This window comes from Erythrolamprus reginae, unplaced genomic scaffold, assembly GCF_031021105.1.
Source record: "Erythrolamprus reginae isolate rEryReg1 unplaced genomic scaffold, rEryReg1.hap1 scaffold_223, whole genome shotgun sequence".
In the NCBI taxonomy this organism is placed as follows: Eukaryota; Metazoa; Chordata; class Lepidosauria; order Squamata; family Dipsadidae; genus Erythrolamprus; species Erythrolamprus reginae.
The window spans coordinates 61,889-78,686 of record NW_027248592.1 but is presented as its reverse complement, the minus strand read 5'-3'; the positions used below and the strand labels follow the sequence as shown (position 1 = coordinate 78,686).

At 48.9% G+C, this 16,798-nt stretch overlaps 1 protein-coding gene across 1 annotated transcript; it reads right to left on the bottom strand.

Moving 5' to 3' along the window:
* Positions 1-1,586: 1,586 nt before the first annotated feature.
* On the bottom strand, positions 1,587-8,862 carry LOC139156017 (maestro heat-like repeat family member 5; the record flags this gene model as incomplete). The annotated part of the gene is made up of 5 exons (XM_070731381.1): positions 8,739-8,862; positions 7,430-7,444; positions 6,681-6,835; positions 5,063-5,191; positions 1,587-1,746 (listed from the first exon to the last, which is right to left on the bottom strand). Coding segments are annotated over exons 1-5 (583 nt in total), but the record flags the coding sequence as incomplete, so codon positions are not given.
* Between the last annotated feature and the right edge of the window lie 7,936 nt (positions 8,863-16,798).

Below are 16,798 nucleotides of genomic sequence, written 5' to 3'. Positions count from 1 at the left end.
TTTTTTTTAACATTTTTTAACACTTTCTTTACATTTTACATTTTTTATAGGACTCTGGGGTGTGGTCTGTCTAGTCCTGGTGATATGTCTATGTATGTATGTGTGTGTGTATGTGTTTGTTTGACTTCTAGGCCGCCCAATCCGGAAGGACTCAACTTCGGAGAAGTGACCTCTTACTGTATTTTTGCTAATGTTGAATTTCATCTCGAACCTGTTTTTGTTACTGGACAGTTGAGCTGCTGCACTCTCCTTTTGCGTGAAGGCCGATGCAAAGAATGTGTTGCCTAGCTCTGCTTTGTCTGTGTTGTGCCCGTTGCTGCTTTGCTGTCTTCTCCCTTCAGTGGACCAACTACTTCCTGTATTTTTTTTCTTCTTGTTTATGTGTTGGAAGAAACTTTTTAAAAATTATCTTTGACTTTCGTTGCAAGTCTTTGTTCATTCTGGGCCTTGGCTGTCCTGATTTTTTCTTTGCAGATTCTGGCTGTCGGCTGGCGCTCTGCCTTAGTCACATTAGTGTGCATACGTAGCACATGCCTCCTTAGTTTTAGCGTGGTTGTGCTGATGGTCATTTATGCTTCAGTTGCTTCCCTGTTGGATCATTGCAGGATGCTGTACTTGGCACTGCACATAGAAAGAAGTTTCAGCGAGTACGGAATGCGGCAGCAGGTGTAATACCGCAGCAGTGCCTAGATGGCACTGTTGTTGCATGGAGAGTCCTGGCTTGGCAGGTGGTGGTGCCGTGGAGAGAATGCAGCAATGCAGCTGATGCAGTTTGGCAGTTCGATTGTCAAGGCTGACTCAGCCCTCCATCCTTCTGAGGTCGGTAAAATGGGGACCCAGGTTGTTGGGGGGAAGAGGCTGACTCTGCAACCCACTTAGAGGGGGCTATAAAGCACTGTGAAGTGGCGCATAAGTCTATGTGCCATAGCTGTTAAGGCCTTGCAGGACTCCCTATCTCTTTCTGTCTCTTCCATCGCACACTTTGGGGGGGGCAGGGAGTGTGCCTACTCTGTTGCGGTGCCGACCCCACCCAAGACCCTTTCTCCTCACCCCAGAAGTGGCTGAACCAGTTCTTAACTCCCACAGGGGTCTCTTGTTCACCAGGCGTTAGAATATTAGTGGGCCCAAATAGTACGTGTGCTTTTATGCACTGTTGTGGTTGTGTGGTGCTTCAAATGATTGCATCATCGTACTTTTTGTTGTGCTTTTGTTTTTCTTTGTTTGTGGGGGTTTCATATTGGTGAGATTTGTTTGGGGGAGGTGTACAATATTGGTTGTTAGCTTCCCAGAGATATTTGGTAAGATAGGTGGCCACATACATTTTCTAAATAAACGAAAGGGATAAGGCGCTCTGCTGGACTGCACCAAAGTTGTGGTTGCCATATTGCGTGAAACCTTCCCCCCTCCCTCTGCTTTTTGGGCCCAGAGTTGTTTCCGGAGAGGTCCTGGATTCAGGCTGCCTCAATTTTTCTCTGGGCACCCTGCACCCCAAAGGTTGGGAACCCTGCTTGGACCAAGGCCAACCTTCTTCCGGTGACTCAGAAACACAAAGTTGAAAAGCCTGGCGGAGAAAAGAGAGACGGTACCTTTGTTGGCCAGCTTCCCCAACACACAGAGGATGCTGCGGTATGGAATCAGCCTCCCCTGGAAGCCCTCCAGGAGTTTGGTCAGGACCTCCGCTGGGAAATGGCTCCAGAGGGCCACCAGGATGTCCCCCGCTGCGTCCTGGTACAAGTCCTGGAGATCCTGCAGCAGGAAAGGGGGCCAGAAGTCAGGGCCTTCTCCCCCTCCCTCCCCCATGGAAAATACTACACGGCACCACAAGCTTTGCTATTGCTTCAGTCTCCAAGCAGCAATCACACCTGGACCCCCTTCACAGCGCTTTGACAGCCCCCCCTAACTGGCTTACAGGGAGTCGGCCCCTTTGGTCCCCAACAATCTGGGTCCTTTCACAGCCCCCCCTAACTGGTTTACAGGGAGTCGGCCCCTTTGGCCCCCAACAATCTGGGTCCTCGCTTTGACCGACCTCGGACGGATGGAAGGCTGAGTCAACCTGGAGCCAGGGAGGAGACTTGAACTGCTGGCAATTGGCAGAATTATCCACCGCACCACCAACCCTTTTTCTAACTAAAAGAACGAAGCTTCGGGCCTTGAGCACAGACTTCCCTCCAAAGGAAGGACCGGCAGGGACTGTCCAAGGATGAAAAGTCTTGAAGCTTCCCATATAACTTGAACCCATCAAAGGTGGAAATAAGATAATACAAATAGGCTGATTCTCTGTTTTTAAAAAAAGTGCTATGGCTACCATGTTGTAAGCCGCCCTGAGTCTAAGGAGAAGGGCGGCATAAAAATCGAATAAATAAATAAAGATTCAAAAACAGTGTGAAAGCAGAATTGTGTTAAAAGAAAACTGGGGCCCAGTGCAGCTCACACAACAATGCTGGACGTGGGCCAGTGGAAGGAGGCACCAGCTGCAGCCCTCTCGGCCGGTTGCAACTTCCGTGTGCTGGTCGAAGGGGAGAGTGACCGCGAGCAAGGCCTCCTGGCCCTGGGAAGGGAGCAACTGGCCCATGGGACAAATTCCCCCGCCCCCGCCCCCCGTCCACGGCTGCACCTGCCCTTTGAGCCCAAGCCACCCAGACCATTCCATCTTGCCAGGATCGAATCAAGGCGGGTCTGCAGCCCTACAGGGGGCATCGCTGTCCAGCCAGGGATGGAGATGTATAACTGGCCATTGCCAGCAGCACTCTGGTGATGCTGGTGGTAGGAAGGACAGCCTGGCACCTGAGCCCTCCTCCCTGGCAGGCAGCCCCCGTCCTTCCCCAGCACCAACTGGGATTGGCCATGGAGGAAGGTGGGGGTCTCCCACTCCCCAAAGGTGGTCCAGAAGGCCCCCCCCGATTGCTGCTCAGAGATCCAGGGCGGCATGGAAGGTAACACACACCTACCAGTCTCATTCACAAGCACAACCGATGCAGTCACATGATCAGCCAGACTAAAATGAGAGAATCAGTGCAGGATCCACCAGATCATTGGTGGTCAAACTCAATGCCCAGGGCAGCTTCCGCCTTGCAGGGTGCCTCGATCTGGCCCATGGGGAGAGGGCGTGGCCAAGCACTGCGGCGACACAGAGTTCCCCACACTCCACTGGGGAACACCAAATCCCTGTCGCCTGGGGACCTGGTCCAGTCAGAACCGGGTCGGGACTGCCCGGGAGGGGCAGTGAAGAAGAGAGACGCTGTCAGATATCTGTTTGGGGTCAGCATATCCTACAGAGAGCCGATTTAGAGTCCTTAACCAGCAGCCGCAGAGGAAATTGGCTAAACAAAGCTGTCCAAACGAAATGCAAGATAGATTCTTTTTGAAGTTGGAAGTCATCTGGGAAGAGGAATCAAGAAAAAGTGCCGGAGATGAAGACGCAGACGTTGGTGGGTGACCTGGCCAAAATAAATATTACTAAAGTACCCCCAAACTGGCAGGAATAGCCAACACTCCAGAAGATAGGCGCGAAATACAGAAGGATCGTGGCTAACTGGAACACTGGGCGCTATCTAACAAAATGAAATTCAATGGTGAAAAAAGGAATAGAGTAGAACAGAACAGAATTCTTTATTGGCCAAGTGTGATTGGACACACAAGGTCTTTGGTGCAGATGCTCTCAGTGGACATAAAAAGAAAATATACATTTGTCAAGGATCATGAGGTACAGCACTTAATGATTGTCATAGGGGACAAATAAGCAATGAAGAAACAATCAACATAAGGTTCTACATTTAGGCGAGAAAAACAAAACGCACAGGTACAGTATAAGTGGTACATTGCTCAACAGTAGTAACTGTGAGAGGGATCTCGGAGTCCGAGTGGACGACCATTGAAATAGGAGCCAGCCGTGTGCAGCAGCTGCCAGAAAAGCCAACACAGTTCTAGGCTGCATCAACAGAGGGAGAGAATCAAGATCACGTGAAGGGTTAACACCACTTTACAAGGCCTTGGAAAGGCCACACTTGGAATCCTTCATTCAGTTTTGGTCACAGAAAGATGCAAAAAAGATGTTGAGACTCTAGAAAGTGTGCAGAGAAGAGAAACAAAGAGGATTAGGGGACCGAAGGCCAAAACATATGAAGAACAGTTGCAGGAACTGGGCATGGCTAGTTTGATGGGAAGAAGGACCAGGGGAGACATGATAGCAGCCTCCCACAATATCTCAGGAGCTGCCACAAAGAATAGGGAGTCAAGCGATTCTCCAAAGCACCTGAAGGTAGAAGAAGAAGCAATGGGTGGAAACTAAACAAGGAGAGAAGCAACTTAGAACTAAGGAGAAATTTCCTAACAGTTAGAACCATTAGAAGTTGTGAATACTCCAAGATGTTTCCCCTGGTCCTTCTTTTCATTATCCCTCTGTTAAGGTAGCCCAGAACTGCGTTGGCTTTTTTGGCTGTCCAGTCTCTTCTTGGAGCACCCACCACCAACTCCCTTCAGAAGGGAGGCCACTTCCTTCATGGCTTCATAGCTCCACAGCCGGGAAGTTCCTCAAGGTCAAGTGTGGATCTGTCTTGGGGAAGCGTCCACCCGCTGGGCCTCGTCTTATCTTCGGGTGGCAAAGGGCACCAGTCTCCCCCTCCGCCTTCTCCTCCCTCTTTTCGCCCACCCAACGGTGCCCCCATTCCGTGGATTCTTGGGGACACACAGACTTAGGCTGGGTTAGATGTTCCTCTGGCTGGAAAATCTACCCAGAGGTGGCTACCTCCCAGTTTGGAACGGTTCGCCCAAACTGGTAGTGAACTGCTGGTGACGTCATGGTGACATGGTTCGGTTGATGATGTTGTTTTGAATTGTTAAATTTTTAAAACCTTTTCTGAATTTTAAAAACAATTCTTCTGAGCATGTACAGAAGCAGAGTTTTAGCCACTGTGCATTCATTTTGTTCTCAGTCTTGGGGTTATTTTTTAATTGGGGGGCACTGCGCCTGCGAGGAAGCAGACCGGCAGCCAGGGGAGTTGGAGCCCCTCCCTGGTTCTACCCAAAGGGAAGTGGGGAGGGGAGGGCGCCCTCTGGTCCTTACTGTGGTTCTTAGCATGTCCTCAGCAGCCAGCTTGATGATCACTTTGGCTAATTTGTGGTCGATGTGACTGGAGGATCTGATCACCGCCTGCAGGATTTGGTTGATGCGCAGCCGGTGTTTTGGCGAGATCTGCAGAAACACAAACGCAGAACCGATCGGTGCTTTGACGTCTGAAATTACGTGAGAAACACAACTTCTTAGGAGTGCCTCTGTCGTCCAGGTCATGGCTGTCCCGAAAGGCAACTGGACTTGGTCTCTTTTCCCTTTGGAAACGTTTCTAAACAGAACTGAAGAAGCTTTTTGGAGGAGAAGGGAAATGTTTTCAAAGGGGGAAAAAACCTTCTAGATGCCTTTTCATTTCATTTCATTTCATTTATTAGATTTGTATGCCGCCCTTCTCCGTAGACTCGGGGTGGCTCACAGTAATAATAAAAGCAATGTACAATAACAAATCTAATATTTAAAAATATCTAAAAAACCCATTATTTAAAAACAAACCTACAAACATACCATACATAAATTATATAGGCCTGGGGGAGATATATCCATTTCCCCATGCCTGGCGGCAGAGGTGGGTTTTAAGGAGTTTACGAAGGGCAAGGAGGGTGGGGGCAATCCTAATCTCTGGGGGGAGCTGGTTCCAGATGGTCGGGGCCGCCACAGAGAAGGCTCTTCCCCTGGGTCCTGCCAGATGACATTGCTCCGTCGACGGGACCTGGAGAAGGCCAACTCTGTGGGACCTAACTGGTTGTTTGGGTTCATGCAGCAGAAGGCGGTCACGGAAATATTTTCGGTATGCCAAATAATACTGCAGATAGAAGATAGAATTCTTTATTGGCCAGGCGTGACTGCACACAGAAGGTATTTGTCTTGACTGCAGATGCTCTCAGTGATGGCGAAACTTTTTTCCTCGGGTGCCAAAAGCGTGTGTGTGTGTGTGTGCTATCTCGCATGCGCGAGTGCCCACGCCCATAATTTAATGCCAGGGGAATGGAGAAAATGCCCCCTTCCCCCCCCAGAGGCCCTCTGGACGCCTGAAACAGCCCATTCCCCAAACCCTGGTGGGTTCCGGTAGGCCCGTTTTTCACCCTCCCCAGACTCCAAAGGCAAAAATGCCCCCCCCCCCCCCCCGAGACTTTCTGGCAGCCAAAATTGCCTTCAGGCACGCCAAAAAGCAGCTGGCTGGCACACACATGCCCACCGGAGCCGAGCGAGGGTAGCAGCTCGCCTGCCAGCAGATATGGCTCCTCGTTCCCCCTGTGGCCCTCGCGTTGTATGTTCACCATAGACGACGGGGCTTGGAAACAGTATTGGAAACGGAGGAGGGATATGGCTGCCCCTCCCCATCTTCTGGAAGTCCCCCTCCCCCTCTCTCAAGACCCCGGCCCTGACACACTCCCACGGGTCCTCTACTGGACTCCAGCCTCCAGCAGAAGTCCTGGCCGGGGAACGTGTGGGCAGCTCCGGCCGGTGCCTCCGTTTTTGAGCCGAGGTGCCCAGACAGCTCTGGCTTCCAGTTCTCCTGACTCGTATGCAGAGTCCTACACGACCCCCTGCCAGGGCCCCCACAGGAGGTGGCTGGTCCAGCAGAGTTTCACCTAAGTGAAGGGGCATCTACCTTATGGATGCTGTGGCGATATTTGCAAATGGCCCGCAAGACTCCCGCCAGTTTAGTCTCTGCCAAGGTGCACAGGTTGTTGGTGGACTCTTGCACTTGGGAAGGGTCATTTTCTTCTCGGAGGTTCCTCAAGTTGCAGAAGCAGAGCTGAGATTCTGGGAAACAGAGAAGGAGAAAGGCCGTCAGCCACCGTCCCCAAGGGCCTGACCCTGCACGGCTCAGCTAAGAACTTCTGACATTTCACGTTCAATGAATTTCACACGGAAATGAAGGCGTCATTTCGTTCCCTGCTCTAGCTCACTTTCTAAGGCTGTTCTCCCTCCCTCCTACAGCAAGGTGGGCTTCCCCCCCGCCCCCCCACCCCCGAGCAGCTCGTCCGGTGAATGGCAGGAGCTGAGGGTGGGCGATTCCTCTTGGGAAGTCTTCCCAGCCTCTGAGACGCTTCCCAGCACCAGATGTGGAGGCTCGCCAGTCCCACCACACCTGCCTGAGCTCTTCCCCGGTTCAGGCGAGTAGGTAGCAGGTGCAGCGGCTGGTTCGGAGAATGAGTAGCACCGCAGTGTGAGGCTCCGCCCCCCTGCCCCAACATCACCCCTTCCTGTTTTTTACAAAAAAACTTTTAAAAGCTTTTTCCCCTGCCTGAAAGAGGGAGGGAGGGAGGGAGGGGGGAAGGGAAGAAAAAGAAAGAAAGAAAGAAAGAAAGAAAGAAAGAAAGAGGAAGGTGTTGGAAGGAAAAAAACAGAACTCACTTTCCAGCAGGGAGACTGCTTGGCAAAGAAGGGAAAAAAATTCAGGAGTCTCCGAATTGAGCCACCTGGGAGTTGAAGTGCAGACTTTGTAGACTCCTGCTTTAAATGGAGAATCCCTTGGAAGCTGCTGGGAAGGAGGTTTTAATTGGAGAAGCAAAGTGACATTCTGGGTTAGAAGGGAGGATTCTTATGTGGTTCCATGTTTTTGAAGTTTGGGGGTTTGTGCAAATATGGGCTCTGAGTTTGTGAAAGGGTTCGGGTGATTCCCGTTGTGGCTAAACGACTTTTGTCTTGTGTCGGGTCTTGAGTGTGGGGCTACTTATTTTCATTCTACTATGGGTTTAAATGTTTGGGGTTTTCTTTTATCTCATATATCATATATACAGTATTTTCTTCCTTTCATATATCTTCTTCTCTATTTTTATATATTTTCTTTATATATATTACTTCATGTCTATTCTCTTCTATATGTATTGTCTATTGGACAAAATAAATAAATAAAATAAATAAAATAATAAATTTGGGTTTTATGACTGGGGTTTTATAATTTTATATTTTGTATTCATTTTAACTGGTAAGCTGCCCTGAGTCCCCTGGAGAAAGATAGCCTAGAAATCCTAAATCAATCAATGAATGAACGAACTAACTAACTAAGGAACTAACTAACCACTGTGTTTTGTTAGCTGCCAATTTCAAAATACCCCCCCCCCCCCCGTCTTGAATGGGTTTTCTAGGCATTTGTCTGCCTGCCTGTGTGTAGGGAGCCGGACGTCGGCCCTCTGCGTGTGGAGGGAGCTCCAGGCAGGTTCTTTGTGAACAGCCTCATTTCCCCTTGTTTGTCTCTGAGCCTCATGAGTAATACTTTGTTTGGGGGGGGGGGGTTTACTTCCCACGAAAGAAAGAGAACGAGAGAGGGGGAGGGAGGGAGGGAGGGAGGGAGGACCACAGGCCTTGAGGGCACGGGACACAGCTTCAGCGGGTGCTCCGAAACAGCACGGCAAAGGCTGGAAGGGACCTCGGGGGCCATCAAGGGCTGTGCTCAGGGCTCCGGCAGGAACCTCTACCCCGCCTGCCCTAGCAGCACCAGCCAACAGACGCGCATGCTGCTCTCTCTCCAGATTCAAGGCAGTATAGACGGTTCCTGCCGGGACGGCGGACTGTGTGCAGCAGCTCTGAGGCTCTGGCATGCGAGCATGGCCTCCAGCGCAACTTGGCCTCCTGCACCTGTGCAGCTAGGGAGATCTCACACAGGGGACGCATGTTTCCACGGGTTCTTTTGCTTCTGCGTCCTCATGCGAGATTTTGCTACCTGCACAGAAAGCGGACTTGCGCTCCGACCCTCGCTCACGCGCCAGAGCCAGAGAGCTGTGCGCAACCAGCCGTCCCTGCAGGGCCCCGCGGCTGATTTCACGTCTTAAGGCGGCAAAGCCCATCACCGTTTTCGTTCAGCTCTTCCTCCGGGGCGTCTGGCTTCTCCTTCTGCCGCGGAGAGTCTTTGCTCGGGTTGCAGGCCTCCTCCCTCGAGGGGTGGCTGCGGACTCGGTTCTTCCGGCGGCCCAACCGCTTGAAGGCCGAGCAGATCCTGGAGCAAAGCAAGGAGAGTTTACGTCAGCCCCCTCCTCTTATGCCTCCATTACAGACGGACTGGCAGTCCTGCAGCACACACATTGATTGCCGTTGTTGTTGCTCTTTTTATCATTGATTGATTGATTGATTGATTGATTGGGCTTCTAGGCAGCCCTTCTCCGAAGACTCAGGGTGGCCCACAACATATAAAAACAGTACAAAAAACGTCATAAGGTCCAATTATAAAACTAACCTAAAAACCCAAGTGTTAAAAAAACCACACAACCACATTCATCCCAAATTATTATTATTATTTTATTATTTATTAGATTTGTATGCTGCCCCTCTCCGTAGACTCGGGGCGGCTCACAACAAATCTCAGTTGTGGCATCGGCCGGAGCAGAGTGTCCACGCTGGACGGCCCCAGACCGACTGCCAGCAAAGGTGAGTTTCTAAAGCCTTCTGCAAGGCCAGGCGAGTAGTGGGGGGGGCTTGTTGTAATCGTTGTTCTTACCGTTGCTGTTGATGATGTTGGCTGCACAGCCATCCAGATGTCCAGACTGGATTTGGCAGCAACCCCTGCCCATTGAGTCCTTCTTAGGGACCTGGGACAGGCAGAGGTTGTTTTGATGGAAGCCATTCCCAGCAAAGCTGCCTTTTGCAATTGACTGATGTGAATTTGTTAATGCCAATGGTGTTCAAGTGAATCCAGGCCACATCGCCCTGGCCGACTCGCCCCTGGACAACTCACCGCGGGACAAGAGTAGCAATAATAATGGAGAAATGGTGGAATAGGATAATTGAAGGATGCCAAAGGAGGGGCGAAATGCGAATGAGAAAAATTATAATATTTTAAAAATTATTTTAAATAATTAAATAGAATTATTAAATTGTCCCTTGGTCCCACGGTTAATTGGCTGTGGTGAGTTGGCAATGGTGAGTTGTCTCATTTGGTGTTCAAGTGGTGCCCCAGTTGCTTTGGGGTTATTATTGTTACGTTGTGGTTATTAGGTCATCTCAAATATCTGCGTTTGGTCATCTGGAGAAGAGGCAGGCCAAGCAGCGAGCCTCCCGCACAGAAGCATCCCCCTCGCCAGACGAGTCCCGGCCTGTGCGCTTCCTGGGCTGCTGGCAGAATGAGGGGCAACCAAGGGAGCAAAGGGCAGGGCCTTGCCTGGCACCCGCGTTTCCGAGAGGGCAGCACCCAGGAGGACTGAAGGGCTGCGTCTCTATCGGGCGGTGAAACCTCAAACTGTTCTCTACCGGTTCTGTGGGCATGGCCTGTTGGGCATGTGACTGGGTGGGTGTGGCTTGGCGGCAATATGCTGGCTCTGTTGAAAAGTGCTATTGCTGAAGGGCGGCATAAAAATCAAATCAATCGGTCAATCAATCAATCAATATAGTTAGGAAGACCAGGGGAGTGGGGTCTCGGGAGTGGAGCCTTTGGTGCCAAGTCCCTCTTCTGGTCAGATTAAAATCACCTCCCACCGCACCCCACTCAGTCCAGCTAAACGCGTGCAGGGCGGTGGGGTTTGTTTCCAATGGACAAAAGGATCTGTGCTGCTCGTTGTCAAAATCCGAGTGCCTGGAACTGTCAGAAGACGTGATGCACACAGGCCCAAAATGCCTGAAGGGCAGGGGCCGGCGGGTGAGCGGGGCTACCCAAAATTGTAGCCTCTTTTGGGGATGGGGGGTAAAGGTCTGTCTTACAGTCTGAAAAATACGGTACATAAATTATATATTGTAAATTATATTTATATGTCAGGAAATGCCTTTGAGTCAGTGTTGACTCCTGCCGTTTCCTTGCCAGGGCTGAGCGGGATTGGCACCCAACCAGGAACAGAGGTCGCGAGGCTTCTGCTTCTTAAACAGCAACCAAGGTGATTGGGTGACTGGACATCATGTGAAGAGCAATTGCATTAATTGGGTCTGTCTAAGGCGGACATGGCAGCGGTGAATTCTCTGAAGTGCCCGAAGGCAGGACAAGAGCAACGTGTGGAAAATAATCAAGGACAGAAGCGACCGAGAAGTAAAGAGAATTTCCCACAGCGAGAACCATGAATCAGCGGAGCGACTTGTGTCCAGAAGTGGCGGGTGCTTCATCATTGCAAGGTTTTGAGGAAGAGGTTGCACGACCAGTTGTCCAAAGGGATGCGGGGGCTAAACCTTTAGACACCAGGGGGACAAACTGCGCACATGCGCAGGCCCAAAGGTCTCCGTGCAGCAGAGACCTGAAGACCAGCCGGCCAATGGGAGGGGGGTATTTCCAACACCGGCAGGGGGGCAAGAGATAAGATCTTCTTTTGGGGGGGGGTGAAAGAGAAGCTCATGAAGGAAAGGCCACAGACATCTGACCTGGGGCGATGGTGAGAGAGGGCTCGGCACGGCTCGCATGCCATACGTTCGGCATCACGGACAAAGGCTCTACTATAACAAACATGTAGTGGGTTCGGGTAGAAGATCTCCATGGTCCGTTCAGCCCTGTTGTTCCCTTGTGCTGCTACTAAAGCAAGCTAAGTGTTTCATTTGCTGCCCATCAGACGTTTGGGGAAATTCCGGTGCCACCAGATACACTTTAATCAGCTGGGAGGGGCAGTTCTAGCAGGCCCAGGAATCGCCACCGAAAGCAATCGCAGGGTGATCCAGCCATGACAGGCCACGGTACTGTCCTTCAGGTGGCGTTGCAACAAAAACCGGAGTGAAGGTGAGATACCGGAATGCTCAGTCAGACCAAAGATTGACGTGCATGTAAACCTTCTCTTCCCCACGAGAGGCGCCCCGTGATCCCAGGACCATGAAACAGCTTGAAAGCCCTCTCGGTCATTGCTTTGAGGTCAGACTGAAGTAGAAAAGCAAAGCCACCCTTTCCCCTCCCGACCCGCTCGTGCCTTCTCTCCTACCTTCTACAGAGAGTCATGTTCTCTGGCAAATTTTGTCATCTGCCTTAACCCAGCTGACATCTCCCAGATCTCTGAGGGCAACTCAGTTCTCCAACTCCCTCCAATGTACTCTAGGTCATATGTGACATCACAATTGGAGACTGCATTCATCCCAGGCAGGGCCAGCGATGGAAGCCTAGAAGGGGCCAGAAGGCAGCGGCTGAAGCTGACCAAGCCTGCCCACAAAACTGGCCAGATGCCTTCCTGTCCTCCAGGAGGCCAAGGAGACCCCTGCCCTTGACGCTCTCAGGCACAATTCTTTCCACCCATTCTTCACCCCACTTTCACCACTGTTACCAATCCAAGAAGTAAAAGTAGCAAAAGCAGAATCCAAAGAAAATTTAGTTCCTCACTTCTGATATAAATAAGGGATTTTTTCCTTCCTGGGTAGAAAAAAAGAGGGGGGAGGGGGAGGGAGGGAGAAAGAGAGAGAGGGAGGGAGTTGTGTTTCGGTCCCTCCTCCTCTGGTAGTTCTGCTGTGTTAGGTGAGATCCGAAAGAAACTTTGGTGGGATGAAACCCATGAATGGAACATGAAGCCAGGGGACTTTGTTTAAAAGAAACAGGCCTAATACACGAGGAAGTGGTGTTGAGCTATATATAAGAAATACTATATACAGTATAAGAGACAGAAGGACAGTGATGGAAACCATCTTTAATGGTTATGGGTAAATATAAAAAGGGGAGAATGACATTGGCATCAGTGGTGGATTTCAAAAATACTGTTGGCACCGTTTGTCTGGAGGGCGTGGCTTGGCGATCATGTGACTGGGTGGATTGGTCTCTTGGTGATCATGTGACTTGGTGGGAGTGGCCAAGTTGAGGTCAATGGTTTTTTCCCCTAATAAATGACCTACAAAACGAATGACCTGGGTAGGGTTAGGCTTCAGAGAGGCTAACGTGGTATAAATAGAACAGTATTAAATGAAAATGACATTATAAAACCAGTAACACAAAAGAATAATGTAATGTCGTAAAAAGAACCACACACACACCACGGTCAATGCAATTGTAGACCTGCCATGAAAGCCAGGGCTTGACGGGTTTCCGGAAGACCAGTAGGGAGGAGATAGCAGGAATCTGCGTGGGGAGATTCGACTTTTACCAATATTCTGTCTTTTTAATATTTCCTAAAATATTTCATTCTTATAGGAGAGAGGCGAGTGCGGACTTTCTTCATTAGGGAAACGGTAGAGCTGGGGACTTAGCCAACATCCTGTTTTATATAATAAAGTTATCATTTTTGTACTACCTTCACAAACCCCTGGCGGTTTTCGTGTCCAATACGCAGCTAGTCCTCCAGAAGTGGGATTCCCTTCCCTACCGGTTCACAAAAGCGAGTGTGCGCATGACGTCGGGATGGGTGGGCAGAGCCCCCAGCCGTTCGTGCTATCCTGAGAGAAGCGGCTGAATCCCACCACTGTTAAGTCCTCGGCTTATGACCATTGAGCTCCACATTTTTCCCAATAGACAAGACCCAAAAGGGGACACGTGAGCATGTTAGTTGCTCATGCTAGTTGCCAAGCATCGCAATTTTGAACACGTCACCATGGGAATGCAATAAAAAAATCACTTTGTTCAGTGCCTTTCACTAAGTAATTCTCTGAATCTTCGTAGAAGGGCAGAACACAAATATAATAATAATAATAATAATAAATAATAATGATGTTGATAATAATAATAAGAGTAATACTACTACTACTACTACTACTACAAATAACAATAATAATTGTCTGCATGGCTGCCAACTTCTTTCTTAAAAACTTATGATTCATATTTAGGCCATCACAGCCCTTCTTAACTGGGTTTCAGGCTTTTACAGGATTATTCCCAATTCCTTTAATTTATCAAAATGCATCATCGCCTGTTAATATTAATATGGCATTGATAATAAAGATACAGGATAATAACGTTAAAATCCAATTGAAAAAGTGTACTACAGTACAGTATTTCTTTCTGTGGCTGCAATACCGAATTTGACCACAGGACGGCAGTTTTCTATCATTAAGGCTCAAATAGGGATAGCGAGGGGGGGGGAGCCCGCAGTTCCTTTGTGCCCTTCTGGCATTCCCTCACCAACTTCCTTTGGCATCGCTCTTCTAAACATGGCCGACTTCCTGTGTGCCCTTCTTCTGGCATCCCTGACCAACTCTGACTTCGTGTGTGCGCTTGTTCTGGCATCCTCCACCAACTTCCTTTGGCATCGCCCTTCTAAGCATGGCCGACTTCCTGTGTGCCCTTCTCCTGGCATCCCTGACCAAGTCTGACTTCGTGTGTGCGCTTGTTTTGGCATCCTCCACCAACTTCCTTTGGCATCGCCCTTCTAAGCATGGCGGACTTCCTGTGTGCCCTTCTCCTGGCATCCCTTACCAACTCTGACTTCGTGTGTGCGCTTGTTCTGGCATCCTCCACCAACTTCCTTTGGTATCGCCCTTCTAAGCATGGCCGACTTCCTGTGTGCCCTTCTCCTGGCATCCCTGACCAACTCTGACTTCGTGTGTGCGCGTGTTCTGGCATCCCTCACCAACTTCCTTTGGCAGCTTTGCTCACCTCCTGTCAGTTTCCTGCCCCCCCTTTGGAAACCCCGCCCTCTTCTCCATTCTCTCTCAGCTGTGAGGAAGGCTGGTTGATGACGTTTAAGAGCAGCGCCGGAGCAGCTTGGCCGATGTCTCTGCAATTGACCGGCCGTGGGAGCTGAAGGACCCCTGCAGAGCGTGTGAACCGCCGGTGGAGAGCTGTGGGAAAAGGTTATTTCTTCTGCCTTTTCATTTTTAGTGCTGTTAGAAACATAGAAACCTAGAAGACTGACGGCAGAAAAAGACCTCCTGGTCCATCTAGTCTGCCCTTATGCCATTTCCTGTATTTTATCTTACAATGGATATATGTTTATCCCAGGCATGTTTAAATTCGGTTACTGTGGATTTACCAACCACGTCTGCTGGAAGTTTGTTCCAAGGATCTACTACTCTTTCAGTAAAATAATATTTTATCATGTTCCCTTTAATCTTTCCCCCAACTAACTTCAGATTGTGTCCCCTTGTTCTTGTGTTCACTTTCCTGTTAAAAACACTTCCCTCCTGAACCCTATTTAACCCTTTAACATATTTAAATGTTTCGATCATGTCCCCCCTTTTCCTTCTGTCTTCCAGACTATACAGATTGAGTTCATTAAGTCTTTCCTGATACGTTTTATACTTAAGACCTTCCACCATTCTTGTAGCCCGTCTTTGGATCCGTTCAATTTTGTCAATATTTTTTTGTAGGTGAGGTCTGTTGTTGGATGTCTTCCTCCCTAAAATCAGTAGAGCTAGTGGTAAATATTCTATTTAGACCTCACACTTAAATTATTTCTGTCTCTATAGATATTAAATTACGAATTGCTTAATCATAGATTGAATAATCCTACCCCTGTTCTATTGCATCCTATTTATGATATATAAAAGAAAAAACCAGGTCCCAAACCAAATATTGATATTAATTGCATAAATCACGTAGTAACATCAAAATTCATTGACCCCTACCGAGAGAAAATTATCACTTTCTTCAGTGCCTTTCACTAAATAATTCTCTGAGTCTTCGGAGAAGGGCAGAATACAAATATAATAATAATAATAATAATAATAATAATAATAATAATAATAATAATAATAATATATAAAAGAAAGAAACAGGTTCTAAACCCAATATTGATATTAATTGCATAAATCACGTAGTAAGATCAAAATTCATTGACCCAGCGGAGAGAAAAGTACCGGCTGGTTCTCTTCCACGACATATACACGTCTCAGATAATTTCGGTAACTAAGTTTTTTATTTCATAGACTCACACACACACAGAGACACCCCCCCGGCAGTCAATGGTGTCCCGCTTTACCAATGTTAAAATCTGGTCACCTTATGTAAGAGTCAGCTGTGTAGGTTTTGTGTTATTTTTGTGTGAAGAGCGATTATCCTTTATTATTAAAACATCATTAGTATTAATAGGCATCATAGGCTTTAACTTGTTTCAAGGCTTGCGCCTCCCATTAACCTATTAAAATTGATAATACTTTAAAAATATACAGGATAACTTTAAAATCCGATTAAAAAGGTCGATTCCTTTGTGTGGCTGCAATATCTGTTTTGACCACAGAACGGCAGAGTTTTCGTTTTCAGGATTTAATATTGAGGCCAAGGGGCAGAAGACTCTGCCATTCTATTGTCAAAAAAGGAATATGGGAGAGAAAAAGGAATCAACCCTCTTAACGCATTTTAAGTTTATTATTCTGTATATTTATTATTAAACTCCTTAATAACATTCCTAGGGCAACAGGAGGCCCGGGGGTGGCAACGCAGGGAGAGAAGGAATCCTTCAAGAGTTAAAGCTGCCAGGCGGGGAGGGGCATCCCGTCCTAGCACGAACCGGTCAATCGCCAGGCAGAGAGCCGGACCGTTTGATCGGTCACAGCTGGGGAGAGCGGATATTCGAGAGCCAGGAGAGCACAGCCTCCCAGGGATTTTCACCGCGCCATTGGGTTTTTTCTTGTTGCGCATTTTCTAATTGTAACGGAATAAAGTCGTTTCTATATAGCCGCACGTCTACTGATTCTTACCAATATTCAAGACCCACTTTAAAGCACAGGGCGGTTCCAATACCATATAACACTCTTTTCTCCCAAATTCTGGAACCCGGCCACTCGAGGGATGCAGGCGGAATCCTACCGAGACGACGTTACATCAGCCCGCCTAGCGTGTCGCCGGCAAGATGACCATCCCGTCCTTTGCGGGGCACGGGGAGAGCTGGGCCTTTAAAGGCAAGGAGCGGGTGTTTTCTATAACATTTCTTAACAGGTGCCACTCGGTCCGTCGTCATAGATAGCGGCCTC